At 41.0% G+C, this 20,191-nt stretch overlaps 1 protein-coding gene and 1 pseudogene across 4 annotated transcripts in view; both read right to left on the bottom strand.

Moving 5' to 3' along the window:
- Positions 1–7,093: 7,093 nt before the first annotated feature.
- On the bottom strand, positions 7,094–7,512 carry LOC102762603 (annotated as a pseudogene). The gene has a single exon (XR_001515959.1). The product of XR_001515959.1 is annotated as a 60S ribosomal protein L36 pseudogene (transcript).
- A 7,646-nt stretch (positions 7,513–15,158) lies between these two features.
- The window catches only part of MAP7 (microtubule associated protein 7), a 124,989-nt gene continuing 119,956 nt past the window's right edge, over positions 15,159–20,191 (bottom strand). For all 3 annotated transcript variants that reach the window (XM_015572075.1, XM_015572073.1, XM_015572074.1), the window contains 2 exons: positions 18,408–18,631; positions 15,159–16,615 (listed from right to left, as the gene is read on the bottom strand). In XM_015572075.1, coding sequence (XP_015427561.1) covers positions 16,605–16,615; positions 18,408–18,631 — 235 coding nt within the window. In that variant the 3' untranslated portion in view covers positions 15,159–16,604. The remainder of the gene's footprint in view (positions 16,616–18,407; positions 18,632–20,191) is intronic.

Genomic DNA, 20,191 nt, shown 5'->3' with positions numbered 1-20,191 from the left:
GCACTATTCAAGTTGGTAATAGGCATTGGAAGGCTGGAAACCTGTTAGGCTGAAATCTTAGTGGCTAGATGCCTCCATCTCCTGGACATTTGGAGACATAACAGGACTATTAGGGTTTTTGTTTGTTTGTTTTTGCTTTATAATTCCTTTATCACTACTCTTATTACTAAAAAGTAATATTGGGGGTGGAGGTGGGGGAGGGAACTGAACCAAAATCCTACCATTTCAAAGTCTTGTAACTTGAAGGCTTAAAAAATTTCACATTTATTTTAATGTTATTTTTGTTTACATCTAGTGATAACTTGCACTTACAGTCTCTTCCCGCTCATACTGCTTGTCCAGATTACAATAGCTATTTTGTGATCAATACTCCATTCCATTTTTAACCAAATACCAAGTCAAAAGTTACCTTCTTTCACATGCGTACAGAAGACTCTTTTAATTTCATAGATCTTTTGGAGAACAAGGCTTGTGTTGTCCAAATACTTTTAAAATAATGTACCATCCATTCATGATAAAAACTGTAGTAGGCCAGTAGTAGGAGAGAACTTCCTAGACGATAAAGTCTATTTTCAAAACACCTACAGCAAACACCATTCATAAGTGTGAAATGTTGAAAGCTTATTCTCTATATAATAAAAGGCTAATATGCATTGACCAAACAGTGGAACAACTGGTTGCTATGATGCACACTGACCACCGGGGGGCAGATGCTCAACACAGGAGCTGCCCCCTGGTGGTCAGTGCATTCCCACAGGGGGATCGCCGCTCAGCCAGAAGCTGGGCTCACAGCTGGCAAGCACAGTGATGGGAGCCTCTCCCGCCTCCACTGCAGGCAGGCAGTAAGGACAGAGGAGTCCCAGACTGTGAGAACCCCAGACTGCGAGAAGGATGTCTGACTGGCTGCTTAGGTCCTATCCTGGGGCAATTGGGACTAAGCTGGCAGGTGAACATCCCCCGAGGGGTCCTGGACTGCCAGAGGGTGCAGGCCGGGCTGAGGGACCCCCTTCCAGTGCACGAATCTCATGCACCGGGCCTCTAGTGGGCCATAAAAAGACAGTAAAACCACTATACAGTGTTTAAGTGTGCTTCGGTTAAAAGCATAAGGAGAGCAAAAAAAAAAAAAAAGATTATATTTAAGTAAGATAAATGGTTCCTTTTGAGAAGGGAGGATTTGTGTTTTGGAAGGGCTTGCCGAGGCTTTCAGGAGTTCTGATAATGTTCTCGATGACATGGGAGATACTTACATGGGTGTTAGATTTAAAATAATTCCTTAAACTGTAATTTATATGTTACCTGGGTTTCTGCATGTCACACAACACAAAAAAGGTTAAAACTATATTTTCTTTTTAAATCCTAGTCAAGACAATCAGATAAGTGCACTTTGCCCAAGCTAATGATCTTTGCAAAATATTCCTACAAATTCAGACCGTGTATCTCCAGATTCAGGCTTCCTTCTGTTGTCATAATAATAGCATTAGTAACAGCAATAATTATAGTAGCTAATATTTATGTCAAGCACTATTGTAAATGCTTTCTTCATCTTATTTCATTTAGTCACTATTTACCATAGGAGGTGGGTACTATTATTATACCCATTTTTACCAGTGGGAATACAGGAACAGAGAAGTTACCAGGCAGCTCATAAATGCCACAGTCAGAAGTGAAACAAGGGTTAGAACTCCCATTGCCCCAAATTTCAACAGGATGCATATTCCTTCCAGTTTGATTCTAGCTTTAGAGATCTTTCAGATTTGCAGCATCAGGCTAAGAAGGCTCTGAGGTCAGGCTGCTGAGCCGCTTTGGCCTCATCTAGATCTGAGTTACTGGTCCCAGATGGAGTGATAGCTGCCAGTGAGAATTAAAAGCAAGAGGCTTTTCATGTCCTAATAAAATCATTCTCTGGGCAGCACATAACAAACCGTTTCAAATTCGTAAGAAGTATAAATCTTTAGTGAGCAACAGCTTGGATTTCCTCTTGAGGTGAAATGTGCTGTATCTTAATCACTCCATAGTGAGGCTCATTTTCTATGTGGATTTTTAAAAATTGCCTTTGCAGTGTATTCTGAAAATGTTTAGCATATTTTTTTTCTCTTTCTGGCTAGATGCTATGAAGCAGAACTTTTTCTCTCTGAAATGAGATTTAATATTTACCTTAATTAAAAATAATGTTTTTAGTTATTCTGAAGAAAATCTTAACATGATATTCATTTGTGCAAATGTATAAAAATGGAGGGATAAATAGCGGGTAAATGGTACAATGCCACAGACTATATATAATCCATAAATATTGACTACTATATGATATAAAAGAGTTTTATAGAAGTAGGGGTAGAAGAGAATAACGGAAAAAGAGATGGAGAAGAAGGAAGAGGATGGGAAGAAAGCGGAAAAAAAAAGAGGATGATGGTGATGTGGTTGTAGGACACAGATTCTTCATTTGAAATAACGCTCGGAAAGCAGCACGTATTTCAGAGTCCAGAGTGCTAACCATTACACCACGGGGCCACAGCACGTATTTCAAATGACAAGCCACCTCACAGAACTGCTGAGAAATACTAGAGCCCATATTAGACTGGCTTTTGGGGTTCTATTAATGACTACAAAAGTGTGCTTATTTACAAGGCTTGTGGGTCCTCTGAATAGTACAGATCTGGTTTTGAAAAATACACACACTTACACAGCATGTGATCTTAGAAAGCCAGTTTTACCTGAAATTATTGTGGAGGCTTGGTTGTTTTTCATTTAGGCTAAAAGCTTGAATAACACAGTTAGCCCATTTATATTATTTCTTTCTCATTCTGCCTTTTGTTATTCATTTCCTGAGAGGATAAACCCTAGTGTAGAAGGAGCCATGACAAGGGCATACAGTATACTTAATAAAGATTATATATAGGCTGTGTTCAGAAATTGCCCAGTGTCAAAACGAAGGTTAGAAAGGATTTATTTGCTGGCTGAGTTTCCTTTAATCCCATTTTCTGTGGCCTTGAATAGGATTAGGGCTCTAGGGCTTGGGGAAGGATAGAAGGAGGTATGAGATAGAGGGGCGAGGTGGGAAGCAAGGCAGTGGACAGTGTGTGCCAATACTTTCCAGAATTACTTTAGTAAGCCTTTAGTGAGGTCACTTTTAAGCTTATGAGCTGCAGCGTTAAAATATCACTATGTCGGTGGAACTTTCTAGTACAAGTTAAGTCACTCTCCCTGATGGAAGGGGGGCTAAGATTTGCTTCACTCCTATTCTGTGCCAAGCACTTAATTATATTAGAAAAAGATCTCAATCAGTTTCCTTTTAGCATAACATACGTAGTATCAGGGTATAGAAGAAACATTTTCACACTGTAATCATCACGCATCTTATACTTCTGATGCTTAAGTAGTTGAGTAAGAGCACCAAGCGGTAGAAAAAGAGTAACATTTAGAGTGAGACACACCTAGGTTCCAATCCTGCCTCTGGCTTTTACCAAATGTGAGACATGTGTAGGCTCCTTGACTTTTTCTGAGCCTGTTTGTTCATCTGCAAGATGTTAAATGGTTTTATAACTGCAAGATTTGCAAAAATGTTGTGAGAATGGAATGAGAAATGCAAATGAAGAGCTCAAGAGCCTGGCTTGTGGTAGGCACAGCATTCATCCTGTAGAAGCCATGTTTGTTTTCATTTTCCTATTCAGTGAGATATTTATATATAGGCCAGGAACTTTGATTCCCATTCTCTTTCCTATTGGTAAGGCAAAGAAGGGGTAGAAAGCTCAAAGATTCATAAAAGTCTTCTTTGTAACCTTAGGATAACAAGGAAGAGAGAGGGAAAAATCAGAAAGAAAAATAAAGACAGGAAGGAGTTCACTTAGTTTTATTCTTGTTCTATTTCTTTTTTTAAGATAATTCAATTTGACTTTTATTTATCATTGTCATTAGGTTTTGCCTTTGAATAATAATATTTTTAGCCATTAACTTTTTAAAAAATATATTTTATTGACTTTTTTGCAGAGAGGAAGGGAGAGGGATAGAAAGTCAGAAACATCTATCAGCTGTCTCCTGCACACCCCCTACTGGGCACCACCCCCTACCGGGGACCCACCCACAACCAAGGTACATGCCCTTGACCTGACCCGAACCTGGGACCCTTCAGTCCACAGGCGACGCTCTATCCACTGAGCCAAACCAGTCAGGGCAAGCCATTAACTTTTGTTCATCAAGATTTTGTTCATATACTGAGTACTGACCCTTTAAGGGACAGCAGAGTTGATTTTTTTACCTAAGTTTCTCCCCCTCCCCCACCTTACCTGTCTTGAAAAATAGAAAGAAAATGCCCTGACCGGTTTGGCTCAGTGGATAGAGCATTGAACTGCGGACTGAAGGGTCCCAGGTTCGATTCTGGTCAAGGGCATGTACCTTGGTTGTGGGCATATCCCCAGTGGGGGGTGTGCAGGAGGCAGCTGATCGATAATCGATGTTTCTCTCTCATCAATGTTTCTAGCTCTCTATCCCTCTCCCTTCCTCTCTGTAAAAAAATCAATAAAATATATTTTTAAAAAAATAGAAAGAAAATAGTGCCAGAATGGTCCAATTACATCCCTATTTGATATAAAACATGAGGCAGCATTTGGTTCCACATTAGTCTAGTTGTAGAGTTTACAGTCAGCCAGGCTTCCTGTGGTTCTGGGTGAAGTCCGTATTGTTTCTCTGAGGTATTAATCAATTGTTGTGTGCGGCGTTAATTTCCCGGTGTTTATCTCTGCCGCCATCTTAGTTTCTCCAATAAAATATATTTTTAAAAAAATAGAAAGAAAATAGTGCCAGAATGGTCCAATTACAACCCTATTTGATATAAAACATAAGGCAGCATTTGGTTCCACATTAGATCACAACATTTTATTTAAAGGTGATTTCTGTTTTCAAGAGTCCCTGTTGCTTGCAGGGAATGGAATGTATCTCAATGTTAAAATGGCAGCATACATGCTTTAATTGAACTAGTCCTCAGAATGGGTAAGGAATGCTTAATTAGGCCCACTGGGTATGAGTGATGCCTCCCCGATCTAGGGGTGGCTCCTGGCCCTGAGGGAATAGCTTTTCCGAAAGCAGTGGTTGCTTCCACCAAACTGCAAGTGCCGGTCACCATAGAGGTTTCTTTTTCTCCCTGAGAATGTTTGCAAACGAAGAAGTATTCTATTGAGTCCATATCTCATTACAAAATCCATCTCATCATCAGTTTCTAATGAAAATGGGAAGAGGAAAAGAGAGAGGGAGAAGGAAAAAAAATGAATCTGCTTAGAGGGACTGAAGCTTTGTACAGTGTCTGCAGGCCTCTCTCAAAGCTCTTGCAATCCTATCCCCTGGGCAAGGTGAATTCCAGACAAATTGAGGAGCTATGTCTCCATGGGAACAGCATGGAGAGAACAAAATGGGGAATAAAGTTAATATTTATAGGCCATCGCTGTTGATTTTATGTGCTGGCTTTATTCATTAAGTTATCTCGGGGTTGTGTTGAGCACAGGAAGGTATGTCTCATGGGTGCCTTAGTTCTCAGATCTATTTTTTCATATTTTTTCACAGTCCCTAAACTGTTAAGCACAGATAGTGAGTATGTACTAGCTGTGGAGTTTACCTGTGGGCCTCTCCTTGGACTGTGTTTGGTGAACAGGTCACAGGCTTGGGAGCCAATGTAACCTGGGTTCAAATCCCAGCTATGGAGCCCGCTTTCTTTATCTCTCTTATGGGAATAATGATACTTACTCCACTGGCTGCTGGGACCATTCAAAATGCTGCAAAGCCCCTGAGTCTGGTGCAAAGCGGGCCCTTAACAAATGGCTGCTATTGTCCATGTTATTGTTGACCCTCTGCTTGCTCAAATGGTTCTTGTCTCATTACAGCTTGTACCTAGAATAGGAAGAAAACATTTTCTAATTAAACATCGAGATTCTTCATGCCTGAGAAGCATAAATAATGACTTTGTTTTCAAGGTCTTATTACCTTGATGTATGTCTTTAAAATATCTCGTCAGTTGCCCATGATTTCTCTATTTCACTGTTATTTCCAGCCTGCCAGACAGTCTGATTTCATCAGCCCTGAAAGCCCAAGACACAGGATACACACCCCACCTACAAAAGCTTCTGCCAGCAAAGCCTATTTGTTTTGTCATGGCAACCCTTGTCACTTCGAGCTGGAGCATGAATGATGATGTCATTATCAAGAGGACCAGGATGCAGGCTGAGAACCCAGTCTGAGCTGTAGCATTAGAGAGAATTATATCTCGGAGTTGAACGATCATGATACAAAGGGAAGCCATCAGCATAAGGCACTTAGGGTTTATATAAACAAACTCATGCTTTGACAAGGAAGGAATTGGGTTTGACCTTCAGAGTGATACCTGTGTGTATGCGATTTTAAGATCGAATGTATAAGGCTCCTTCAGTTGGCAGGTAGATCTCTGCTGGTGTTCAATGAAACTATAAATGATTGTCACCGTGTGTTGATTCTTTTAAGTTTTGGAGACAAAGTGTGATGTGGTCTGGTCAGAGATCTGCTGCCTAGAGATAGGGACAAACTGGGGAGAGGGGCGGGGGAGAGGGATGCATAGGAACCAGAGGACCCACAGGGGGGTCTGACAGCTGCAACCAGGAAGAAGGGCTCTGGTCTCCTGACGATAGACTATGACCAAACAGGGACCCTTTGAAGAGTGAAAGGGGATGCTATTAGCATTCACCCTGGACAGCAACATAAATTATGGGGACTGTCCCGCACACCAGATCGTGTGGTCATGGCACATACATCATGGCCACAACTTGGTTTCCTCCTAAGAGAGCAGCTCTGATGTTTTAGCATTAGAAGTGCTGCCACACAGCAAGAAACCTGGGAGGGAGGTGCTGGCCACCTACATGCAGGTCAGTAGGAAATACCAGAGAGGAATGGGATTTTTTCCATTATTCCCTTCTAGTGTCTTTGGCTGGGCTAATAATTAAATTGACATAAGACAGATTAACAGGAGAAAGATAAATTTAATTTTGCCGGTCATATGGGAGCTAATAGAAATATGAGGCTCAAAGAAGTGACCAAGGCAAGCAGCTTTTATAGCTTTTTTTTTTTTTTTTCCCCCAGGTTTCTGAACAAGTTTTATTACACAGACAGGGAGGGGCTGGGGCTCAGTCCTTCTTGGCTGCTGCCTTCCTCGTGGCTGCAAGGACATTGCTCAGCTCCTCTCTCTTCCTCTTGGCGCGAATGTGTGTCCCCACCCTTTTCTTGATGAATTTCAGGGCCCTCTTGTCCTTAGAGACCTTGAGCAGCTCCGTGGCACGCCGCTCATAGGGGGCAAAGCCACACACCTCTCGGATCATGTCCCGAACGAACTTGGTGTGCTTGGTGAGGCGCCCGCGGCGGCGGCTGTGCCTCGGCTTGCTCACGTTCTTGGTCACCTTGTGGCCCTTGTTGAGGCCCACGGCCATGGGGTAGCGCAGAGCCATGGCGGAGGCCCTGGGGTACGGATGGCGGCGGATCCCCCCAGCACCGAGATGAACTAACCTGCTCAGCTTTTATATCTTTCAAACAAAGAAATAATTACTTCTGTGAAGAATTGACAAAGGGGTTTGGGCAGTAAGAGTCGCCTGGAACACTCTCACAATCATACCAAATGAATGATAATCCTCGGCAAAGAAACCTGGAAATGTGTCTAATAGAATCATAGTGCTAAGAGGAGGTTTAGCAGTCACCCAGTGCAATTGTGTCTTTTTACAAACTCATGCAGCTGCACTGCAGTTAGCCTGAGCCGTGCATGAGGCAGGCCCGAGTTCACAGCCTGCTGCAGTCCCTTAATAGCGTTGTCTTCCTGGGCCAGATGCGTAGCCCCCTGAGCTCGTGGCTTTGCTGGGAGGATGGTGTAATGTATATGGAGTGGTTTGGCACTGTCTCCACACGGAGTAAGACCTCAATAGATGAAGCCATTGCTACTGAATGACTTGCTTGAGATTATGGCGTTCGTTTATGGCACAGCTGTGGCAGGAATCTTTCAACAGGTCAAAGTTGTCGTTATATTTCATGTGCTAATGACAGGCAGAAGAAACAGAGAGTATTCTAAACTTGTGTACATGTATTTTTTAGCTTTTATTTTGGAATAATTTCATATTCTAGAAAAAATTACAGGAACAGCATAAAGAACTCCCATCTACTTTTCACACAGATTCCCAGTTGTTAACTTGTTACATTTGCCTCATCATTGGTTCTCTCTCTCCCTCTTTTTCTCCCTCTCTTTCTCCCTCTCTCTTGGGCTGCACACACACACACACACACACACACACACACACACACTTATTTCATATGTATATTACATATATTTCCCCTCTAAGTTATTTGAGGATTACAGACATATGCCCTAGTATCCTTTAATATGTCAGTGTGTAGCTCCTAGTAAGAGTACTCTCTCACCTATGAAAGTAGAACTATGAAAGTCAGAAAACTAACATTGATGCATTTACCACCAATTAATGCAGGACCCCATTTGTTTTGCCTGCTGTTCCAATATTCTCATTTAGGAGTATAGGTTGCATTGAGATCCTGTTTTCTTTGATATGGAGATGTTTTTGTCTTTCCTTATCTTTCATGGCCTTAACGTTTTTGAAGAGTACAGGCCTGCCATTAGCACACTGTAAAATGCTCTTTATTTTGGGATTGCTTGATGTTTCATCATCATTAAATTCAGGTTATGTGTTTTTGGCCCTCTCAGTAGGCAGAGCTAAGAAATAAATGCGCATACTGTATATATATTAGAGGCCCAGTGCACAAAATTCATGCATGAGAGGGGGGGAGGGGCTGTTCCTCAGCCCAGCCTGCACCCTCTCGCAATCTGGGACCCCTCAGGTAGGGTCCCTAGGCCTGGCCTGTGATCAGGGCCTATTGGGGCTTTCTTTCCCTGGGCTGCCGGCTGGCCCCACCTCCGCCACTGCCATTGCTTGCCATAAGTGCGGCGCTGCCCCACCCCACCCGCCACCAATTGCCTCCCTCTGCAGGCGACAGGCGTGGGGTGCAATAACTTGGCTGGCCTGGGCCTCCCTCTGTGGAGCAATTGATCACAGGGCCCCCAGATGGATCTCTCCACAGAGGGAGGCCCCGCCCATCCACCACAGTACCACTGGGTAGCCTGAGCCTTCCCCTTTGGGGGAATCACAGAGCTTCCTCCCACCATCAATAGCCCCTGCCGACCAGTGGCCTGGGCCTCCCTCTGTGGAGCGATCATTGGGCGATGGCGGAGCCCCCCAACAAATCACATCACACCTGCCTTGGCTGGCCTGGCTCCAGTGCATGGTCGTCCGGAAGGTCGTCCAAACAGTTGTCCGAACGGTCATTCTGCTGTTTGGTTGATTTGCATATTATGCTTTTATTATTATCTATAATAATAAAAGCATATTTTAATTAGACTGGACAGCCAAACGACCTTCCAGATGTCCTTCTAAACAACCTTCCAGATGACCATGCTATGACACCCACTGGTGCCAGGCTAGCCAAGGGGGATGTGATGCAATTGGTTGGGGGCCCAGCCATCACCCCATGATCGCCCTGCAGAGGGAGGCCCAGGCCACTGACTGGCGGGCTGCAGTGGGTGAGTGGGGCTTCCCTCTGCGGGGCACGATCAATTGCCCCAAAGAGGGAGGCCAAGGTCACCTCACAGCGGTGCTGCAGTGGGTGGGTAAGGCCTCCCTCTGCTGGGGCAATCCATCGTGGAGCCCCAGCTGGGTGGACAGGGCCTACCTCTTTGGGGTGATTGATTGCGGGCCTCCTGGACTGTGAGAGGGCACAGGCTGGGCTGAGGGACTCCCCTCCCCAGTGCACGAATTTCGTGCACCAGGCCTCTAGAGTGTGTGTGTGTGTGTGTGTGTGTACTGTATATATATATATTATATATATATTACCCTTAGTTAGTTATTAAAAATAGGAAAGGAGGAAAAGGAAGACCAGACATTGTGCATATGGCTACCTGGGTAGCTACACCAGGAACCACTCCCCAGGGAACCACTGGTCCATTCCCTGCAGACCACTGGGGGAAGGGGTCCAACAAAGGGGAAAATGGGCACATGGTCAGTGTGTTGGGGTGACATAAGGAAATTGCTTGCTGCCAGTCAAACCTGGGAACAGAGATCACTGACTAGAGGGGGTAGAGCCAATGCAAGCCTGTGAAAATTTGGGAATACATAATCCCTCAGACAAAGGAGTTCGGTCTCTCTTGGCACTTTTGGCTCTTGTGGCTCTCCTTCCCTCTGGTTTTCCTCCTGCTTCCCTGCATTTGCTGGTGTTCCTAATAGCTGCATGGCACATGGCTATGCAGACACCACATGCAATGGACTGATGGACTGCAGCTGGGAACACAAGCTAAGCTAGCCTGATGCTGGACTGGACTATGCTCCAACATGGAACAAAAATTGGTCAATGGCTTTGATTTAGCCCTACTAAAGGCACAGCTGGACTTCTTCCTTGGTGGGATGAAGGGAAATAGGAAGTTGGAAACTAAGAGTTTAATTCCACAGAAATAAAGCTCTGTGGAAGGGCAGAAGCCTAACTTTGATGAGCCAGTTAACAACCCCTGACGGGGCTCACATGGATCATACTTTTCCAACATTGTCTAATTTTCACATCTGTGACTCTACTGAGTCCCTGCTCAGCCCCTTCCCTCCTAATTCCCTTTAAAGATACCAAATCACCTCTTTTCCTTATTGTAATAGTGTATTATTGATTAATACCTGTCCTTACCACTTTACTTAGTGTCTGACTTTTTTTTGCCTTTATATTTCTTTACAACATACAGCATTTATTTCATTAGCCATTCATATTTCCATACCAGTTCTACTTGATCCCTATAAGAACATCTGGGGAAAAAAAAATACTAGTATATCCCTCCCTGACTAGGATTTTATATAAGTAGCAGTAGCAATTTATTTTTTTTAAAGGTTAATAATTTTCTGAGTTTAACATGTTATTAGAAAGGTTGTCTGATTTTTTTTTTCCTTTTGATTCTTTCAGAAAATGCTACAAACTCAATACTCCAGCTCTCCCAGAACTCAGCAGAGGCAGCACAGAGATGATGCCTTGGGGATTAGGAATGATCACACCATGAGAGATTTTAAGGACTGTGAAGAGGAGTAGGGTTTTAAAAAATGTAGTGATCTCAGTACAAAGGATCTGGGACATCAGTACACAGGTGAGAAAACAGAATTCAACACTGGGAACCACTGGCCTGAAGATAAAGACTAAAATAATGATGGAAACACTTGGGTGATCACAGGTGATCACAGGCCTACATCCACCCAGAAGTTAAAACATGTTCACTTGTTAATTTATATCTGGTAAGCACTGAATTTTATGCTGCAAATATTTGTCGATGACTGGTGTATAAGTGTGATGAAATGAGAATGAGAACACTCGATTGAGTTTTCCAAGTTGAATTTATTCATTTATTCAAGAACAAGAGCTGTATTCTTACTTTTTAGGGGATAAAATGTTACTTGTTTATAAAGTTATGCTAATAGACCTTAGCATAATAACCTTAGTTCCAGTTTCCCAGGAAGCCAACACTATAGCAAGGATTTGAGAACAAGTAGTTGATCTGGCTAGTAAAAGGAACGCCACTCAGGGAATGGAGGTCAGGTAAGGAGAAAGGCAACCCAAAGGGAGTGTTATCAAGCCACCCACTTCAGTGACAGGAGCTTACTCCAGCAAGGGAAAGACATACCAGTACACTGTGCCCTTACCCACTTCCTGACATGTCAACATAGATGTATGGCCTGGGGAATGGGCCGCTGAGAGTGGCCTTGAGAATAATTTTATTTATTTTTGCTGTTCTTACCTTGCAAGATGATGTCAATCGATGTTGGTTCCCCATTTACTTTTTCCAACCCTCCCCCAATTAAATGCAAACATCCGAAAGTCTGGGACACTGACTTTCCAGCCAGAGGTTGTACTAGTTGGCAACATCATCAACAGCCTTGGGCAGGTGCCCCTGTGAGCAGAGAGGCAGGTTCTGCAGGCCATTCTGAGGCGGGAGGATGACTCCAGTGTGAGCAATAGAGCCTACCAAAGGATGTCCTCCTGACCCTCAAAGCCAATAAGGAACTCCAAACTCTTGCCTTCCTAATCCCCCTTTTCTCTGATATCTGTTGGTCAGACAACACAGATATCCTTTAGAAAGGAGGAATCGTTAGATACAGTCTGAACATGATTTGCTTAACTCTTCTCTCAGCAACCACTTCAGAAGCTTCTTGTCGTGCCATCCAGCCTTCCTACAGAACTTCCTGAGGGCTGGCCATTGTGACTTCTGCGGAAACACTTATAGTCATCCCTGCGGCCAACAAGATAATTCTCATTCTGTCAGTGGATGTCAAGAAGTGCCTCCCAACACATAAAAATATAAAGTAACTATAATTATTTTTGGAAAGAACATTTTGGGAGGGATGGAGGAAGGAATGATTAGGTATTTAAACAGTAATATGGTAACACTAAAAAATGATTAGAAACTCTAAAATTGTAATACTGTTCTAGAGAAATGAGATCACATCTGTTTAGCTTGCTCTGTAAAATACCTAGAATGGATAACATATTTATATTTAAGAGGAACTTAAGGCCACTATTGAAAACCAATGGTGAATTCCCACCTCTGCAGCAGTGTCCCGCTGGCCTTGCCAGCGGCCCTCAAATGGAAGAAAAAAATTTAACACTTATTGAATAACTACTATGTGTTAGAAATGTACACTTCTCATTTAATTCAACTTTTATAATGACTATGACAACCCAATGAGATGGGCAATATTCTCCCATGGACAGATGAAGAAATCGAGACCTGGAGAACACAGGTAACTTACCAGGCCTCTGACAGCTCACAGGTGTCAGACCTGGTATTCAAACCTAAGTCTAACACCAGACGCTGGCCCTTCACCATTCTTCTATTGCTTCCATCATTTGCCCTGTCTTCTAACACTCTCCTTTAGTCTTCTGCAAGGCATTTGAGACCCAGTAGCTCAAAAGTGATTGTCAGTCCTAATATTTTGTGTGTACGTTTTAAAACAGCATTTAACCATTTTTTTTTCTTTGCGCATAACCAATCTTGGCACTAACTACTAAAATTACTTTTAACTTCTAAAATTGTAATAAAACCTACCAACATAACAAGTCATCGAGGAAATAGTTATGAACACAGTATTTTATTGGTAGCAGATTTTAAATTGCCCCTCTGTTCACAGGCAGGCCCTCTTCTCATCCTCTTCATGGCCTTCAGAGCTCCTCCTCCAAACCAATGAAGTGCCACTGTGAGGAAATGACAACCCGGAGCATTTCTGAGAGGTTTTAGGTGCTGATGAGTAACAAAGCATGAGGGGTGGGCATGATGTTTCTTGGCAGTGAGGACATTTTTAAAAGTTGCTTTTTTCCCTGGCTGGTATGGCTCAGTGGTTGATCATCAACCTATGAAACAGGTGGTCATGGTTCGATTTCCGGTCAGGGCACATGTCTGGGTTGTGGGGTCAATCCCTAGTGTGGGGCGTGCAGGAGGCAGCGGATCAATGATTCTCTCTTATCATTGATGTTTCTATCTCTCCCTTCCTCTTCCTTCCTCTCTCTGAAATAAATAAAAACACACTTAAAAAAATCCTTGTGGAGGAAAACAATATAAAATGTTGCTTTTTAATGTTCTATGCACAGTATAGATCAGTGATGGCGAACCTATGACACGCGTGTCAGAGGTGACACGCAAACTCATTTTTTTTTGGTTGATTTTTCTTTGTTAAATGGCATTTAAATATATAAAATAAATATCAAAAATATGTCTTTGTTTTACTATGGTTGCAAATATCAAAAAATTTCTATATGTAACATCAGAGTTAAGTTAGGGTTTTTCAAAATGCTGACACGCCGAGCTCAAAAGGTTCGCCACCACTGGTATAGATGAAGGCCAATAATCAAATACTTTTCATCATTTTTTTAATTGCAAAAGGTAGATTTATTGGTGCCTTTTAAATTTCTTTTAATATACAATTTATTTTAAAATGCTTTAATATAAACTTTGTGTGCACGTATAATTGAACTTTAATCTCACCCTGGGAGCAGGCCAGATAGCATTTGAAGGACCCCAATCTGGTGGTTAGGTGATGCTTTAAATACGGTCACCTAAATCTACACCAGTGTTAATAAGCGCTAAGGATGTTAATAATTTTTCATTAATGAGAGGAACTTGAAAGATAAGTGATTGCCTAGACTTTTAGAGACAAAAATGCATGAAATGAGGTATAAGAATGTGACAGATCCTGCAAGCTCATGACTTTTGACTAGTTCCTTGAGTCTAGAGCTGTTTGCCCCTCTGCCACCTTCCCCTGAACCTCACACATTTAAGATTATTGCTGATCCATTTAGGTGTCTTAATCCGGCCTTCAGAATATCACTGCTTCTGCTTCACTGTAAATCCCTCAGTCAAGGTGACTGTGTGATTACGAGCAGAGAATCTTCACCAAGCTTTGTGGCCTTGCTTGCTAATATTTGTTCATGTGAAAGAACTGTTTTGCTTTTATTGCATAACCAGGTTATGCAAGGGACATATAGCCTTACCATCCAGTAAAATCTGGCAATTAATCTATCGAATGAATCTGTGATCAGTTATTAAATTGGCCTAGTTAGTCTGCAATGAGGTGGAGAGGAACTAAAAGTCCATCTAGCCTATTCTAGCCTATTCCATGGAGAGGGCCATATTTGATCCTTGAGCACTAGCCTTAATGTAGTGCCTACCACAGACCTCTGTGAGAACTCTTAACTGACCTTCAAGAGCTGGACAGAAAGCAATTTAGCCATTCAGGTCAAGGTCATCCTTTGGCAGTGTCATTCTTAAGACAGAGTTAGCAATTTTATGCCACTTCTAATTAAAACTTGATTACTTAGAAAGCTTTCAGTTTGCTGATTGCTCAAATTTAAAAATATAAATTTGAAAAAAGAACCAAAATAGAACTATTGCTCTAATTTTAAATAAATCTATTCTATACACTGTTCATAAGAAGCTGAGAAAATGTCATTGAGGACAAATGAAGGGCAATTTGAAAACTCAAGAATCAACCTGAGTGAAATTATATGAGAAACCTAAAGGTAAAACTATGTCAAACACATTTGGTGTTTCATGCTGGGTCAATTTAAACAAATAAAACCACTTTGTTGAGCAGATCTTTTTAATGTGATTATGTGTACATGGACAATTGGGTATAGGGAAAACCCCCAAATTAACGTTTTAACAAATTACAGCTACTGTATTACTAAAGACGATATGCTTGGATTTTAAGGAAATAGTCCAATATATGAAGAGTCTCTCATTCAATCTAGATTAACCAACCTCTCTTTGAATAAAAACCAATACACTACAGTGGTAGAAGTTTACTTTTTTATACACTCCACATAAAAACATGTGTTCACTTTCCTTCAATATTTAGTTATTCGTAGCCTCTCAAATGGTAAAATAAAATGGAATTTATATTAGAAAATGAAAGTGCAAGTTTGTACAGCTAAGCTCAGCAGCAACAGTGACGAATGAAAAGTGAAAGCTGATGGATGCCACGCAGAAGGACATTCATAACGGTGTCCTGCAGTGTCCTGTGTGCCAAACACAGTCAACATCCCATCATTTTTTCATTGCTCTTAAACGAGCAAAACCAAATTCTTTTTTTATTTAAAGAAATAGTAAGTCTTTATCCCACCCTCTCCCCCCGCAACATAATTTGTCATCAGGTAAGGCAAAGACAAGTCCCACTATCACTGGGGACAGCAGCAATACACAGACTTTGGAAATAACCCTGAATCATCAGTAACATTCTCTCTTGGTAACATAAGGAATGAATCTAATAAATCCAATCTGCACTGTCAGATTACTCTAATTTATTTGATTAGTTTTTCTGGAAAAACTTTATAAATACATTATTTAAGAGGACAGTAAATTATTTTCTTGCTCTGAAAAAATAATGTTTTTTTTTTCCCCCTTCACATTTAAAAAATGTTTAGTATGCCTTTGGAAAAAGAGATGCAAAAATGTGACTGCTGGGTTTACAGAACGTCCATGTACAAGTTGCATTTACAAGAACCTGGTAATCTGCCTATAATTTGTCTCTACAGATAGAGCTCTTTGCAATATTATTTAAACAAACAGGCTTAATTTAAACACCTCTCCTACTCCCTCTACTTGTAGAGCAAAGAGGTACTTGTTCTTCAAGTATTGTATTGTAAAAGGTAAATTTTTTTGTGCCAATTTTACCTGCTAGCTTTTAAACATCAAAATATCTATGTGGAAAGTCATGCCAAGTCAGCCCATTTCTTTTACACAGAATAAAAAAAACAACAACTTGATTTGCTAAAAGGAGCTCACTGGAAAAAGCCATTTTAAAGTACGGAAGAACAAGGAGCATTTCTTTTTTTCTATTGGCGAAAATTATTAGAAAAGCTATCCAGTTTGTTGTCTTTAGCTGGTTTTAATAAAGTCTTTGTAAAATGATGGTCAGAAATCTTTAGAACACTGGAGGAAGGGGGATGCTCCTTTACAGCATGGAAGGAGTTTCTTTAATTGTAGAAATTCTTATTAAATTTCAGCTTTGGTTCTTCAGAAGAAACGCTCATATAACTTCTATATTGGGAGACAGAAAAAAGAACAGGTTAATATTATTTAAAATCTCATTTAAAGAATACTCTAGTAATTATATCTTACATTTCTAAAACTTTACCATGCTTTAAGAATAGGCAATTTCATCATGATCCACAATCACATATTTAAGTAAATTCTACCACTAATAGGAAAACACATGTCCTTTACATCAAATTAGGCTTTCTTTGAGGTTAAGGATTTACAAATGTCTTTGTATCCTTGGTACCTGATGCTTCCATCTACAAACATATGTTGGAGATTAAATTAATGTCTGTCAATAAATAGTCATGACCCCAAAAGACCTTACATCACTTAAGATCACAGACATTGGATTACTTTCCTAGAGAAGATCTGGAAGGGTGGGCACAGTGAGAACGAATGATAGATAAATCAAAAGAGGATTTAAGGTCTGGCCAGTGAAGCAGAAAGTCATCTTAGATGTTCCTGCCTTCTCTATGAAGCTGCACCAGCAGTGTTTCCACCAACATGCAAGTAACCAGATGGTTCCCAGAGGCTTAACAATCAGAAAGTCAAACCTGGGATGGACCTTACAGTTCCCTTTTACAGTCTAGAAAAGTGGATCACTAAAGTGAAGTTATACTCCCAAGGTCAGTACAACAGAGAAGCAAAAAAGACTTGGTTCAACATTGGCTTTTTCAACAAATTAAAGTGGAAAATTTGTTATAAGTTCACCGATGGAATGTAAAAGAAAAACAATTTGACCACATATAATTTCTTAGTGACTCCATCTAAACATGCTGAATTTGGCCAGCTCAGTTCATAATCTTATATAATAAAGAGCTAATATGCTAATTAGACCTAATAGCTGAATGACCTTCCGGACATCCTTCTGGATGACCTTCTGATTGAAGCTGGGGCTGTCAGGGGCTGTAACAGGCTGTGAGGGGCTGCAAGGGCCAAGCCCTTTGCACGAATTTCATGCATTGGGCCTCTAGTAGTATAATAAAGAGATGCTGGTCAATAGATGAAAGTGATCTGCCGGGAAGAGAAGTTGATAGAATTCGAAGAGATTTGATAAAAGATGGAGCTGGATTTATCCTACTTGTCTTTAAGATTTATGGGGCCATGCTGTTGAGTTGCTATGACCACTAAGTTGGTAACTTTTGAGGTACTCCTTATTTCTTTGGGTCCTGTAAAGCTATTGTTCTTGTATAAAGACTTCAGATCAAATGTGAGTCCCAGAGACAGAGTATAAGAGAGTCACTGGCAGTTTTAACTACAGCTACAGTCACTTAACAAGGAATGGAAGATTCTTGTGCTCCCAGTTCAGAATATGGTCCCATTACCTAAATCGTAACTATCTTCTTACATGTGAAAAGGACAATAGTGTATGATCCAGGTTGCTTAACCCAAACAAGAGAAAAATGATGGGAGAACATGATGGCAATCTTCAAATATTTGAAAATCTGAGAAAGATGGAATAAAAACCAACTAGTTTCTCTAGTGGACAGAACTAGCCCAATGGTCCTCAAGTTACGGTCAGGCATTAAGTGTTTGCCTTTATCTGAACCTTGCTGAGCAAAGGGTGTTGCGCACTGAATTTCCACACGGAATGGGAGACTCAAAGGGGCCCTAGAAATTGCCCAATGCAACTCAAAATTCAATTTCTATGATCCCTGCACAATCTTGTCCATGTGGCTGATTTGGTCCCTTAAAGGACAAAGCGTGCCACAATCACACTGAAGAAGGTCCATGCTCCCTTGGCTGTCACATAGATGTGATGATTACTGAAGGGAATCCGAGGCAAGCTTACCTGCAGTCTGTTGTGTCTGAACACCATCCACCTGAGGCAGGGACCCGAGCGTCCCTTCATCCTCAAAGGCCAAAATTGGATTCAAAGGGATCTCTGGGTTCTCACTGTTGGCGACATCTAATCTGGATGGCTTAGATCCAATAGGTAAGTTTATGATTTCTTCAAAATTTTCATTCTCAAGAGAGACTCCATTTTCATTTGGCTGTTTTTCCAAATTGGGAGTACTGGGAAATTAAAAAAAAAATCAAAATTAAATTGAGCTCATGTTAAAACAAAAAGACATTTTTAAGACAACCAAATATTGTTTTATAACAAATAATTTTATAATTTTACAATCAAAATGTTAGACTGACTGCATCATTACTAACAAAAGTGGTGAATTCTTACATATTTGTATATTAAACTCTTATTTTTAAAAAAATCTGTTCGGAATCAACCAATGAATGAATCAATAAGTGGAACAAATCAATGTTTGCATTTCCACATTACTCTGTCTGATAAAGAATAGCCCTTATGAGGATCGTCACTTCAAAGACAAGAGGATTAGAGTTTGGGGGTCAGAGGGATGATCTGCACAAGGTCACACAACTACAGATAGACAGTCCAGACTGTATGCATGACCTCTTGATCTCTGGTCCTGTGCTTTTCTCATTACACATTCTTTTTAAAAAATACATAATTTTACTGATTTCAGAGAGGAAGGGAGAGGGAGAGATAGAAACATCGATGATGAGAGAGAATCATTGATTGGCTGCCTCCTGCATGCCCCCTACTGGGGATCATGTCTGCAACCCAGGAATGTGCCCTTGACTAGAATTGAACCCTGGACCCTTCAGTCCGCAGGTGACGCTCTATCCATTGAGCCAAACCCCAGGGCTCATTATGCATTCTTTACACTCCCTGACTATTCAAATTCTAGCTCTTCCTGGCTATTCCAACTTCCTAAAACAGATGTATAATTTTATAGGTAAATTGTTTAAGACCAACCTTCTCATCTTTGTCACTTAAATCTTTCTCTGACTCCACCTTGATTCTTATTAATTCACGGTTACTTTTTTGGATTTATTTTTTGAGGTACCTTAACTGGCCATCAAATACTTAATTTTCTACCTATAATTTCTCTTAGATTGTTTACCCTCTTCACAAGCTCCATAAACAAATGGGCAGTTCTTTATATTATATGCTCATTGTTAAGCTTTACAATGCAGTTAAACCATGCCCGTGCAGCAAACAGATGCTCGGTTAATTTCATTGTTCACTTTATCTGACTGCAGCAATAGACATATATTTTCAAGCTTCGTATTTGCTCAGGGCTCAACTCATGTCTCAAAAGTGACCATATCTGACAGACAATATTCCAGACTTTGAAATTCCAAATGGAAAATGAAAAACTTAAAAATATAAAGCAAAAATCGTAAAGGTTTTAACTTCTCATACATACTGATAAGTGAAATATTTAGTTATAGAAAGAGGTCTATGGGAAGAGACAGGCCAGAGACCAGAAAATCAGTCTCTAGTGTCAGCAATGCCAAATGCTTTAACTTTAGCAAGTCATTTCGTCTTTTTCCATCTCCTTCCCAAATGATAAAAGAAAGCTAATGTACATCCAATCTTTACATTGCTGTTTTTGAGGAGTCTTTGCTCCCCCGCCCCATTAGGGAAATATTTGCTTTCCTTAATCAATGAGAAAAACTGATTTTTGTGGAACACATTCTAAAGCATTTCTGACTTGATTACAGGATGGGGCAAAAGTAGGTTCACAAGTGTTCATATGAAAAAGAATA

Source organism: Myotis davidii, unplaced genomic scaffold (genome assembly GCF_000327345.1).
Source record: "Myotis davidii unplaced genomic scaffold, ASM32734v1 scaffold266, whole genome shotgun sequence".
Lineage (NCBI taxonomy): Eukaryota > Metazoa > Chordata > Mammalia > Chiroptera > Vespertilionidae > Myotis > Myotis davidii.
Note: the sequence above shows the minus strand (reverse complement) of the source record. Positions and strands in the feature narration are given on the sequence as shown.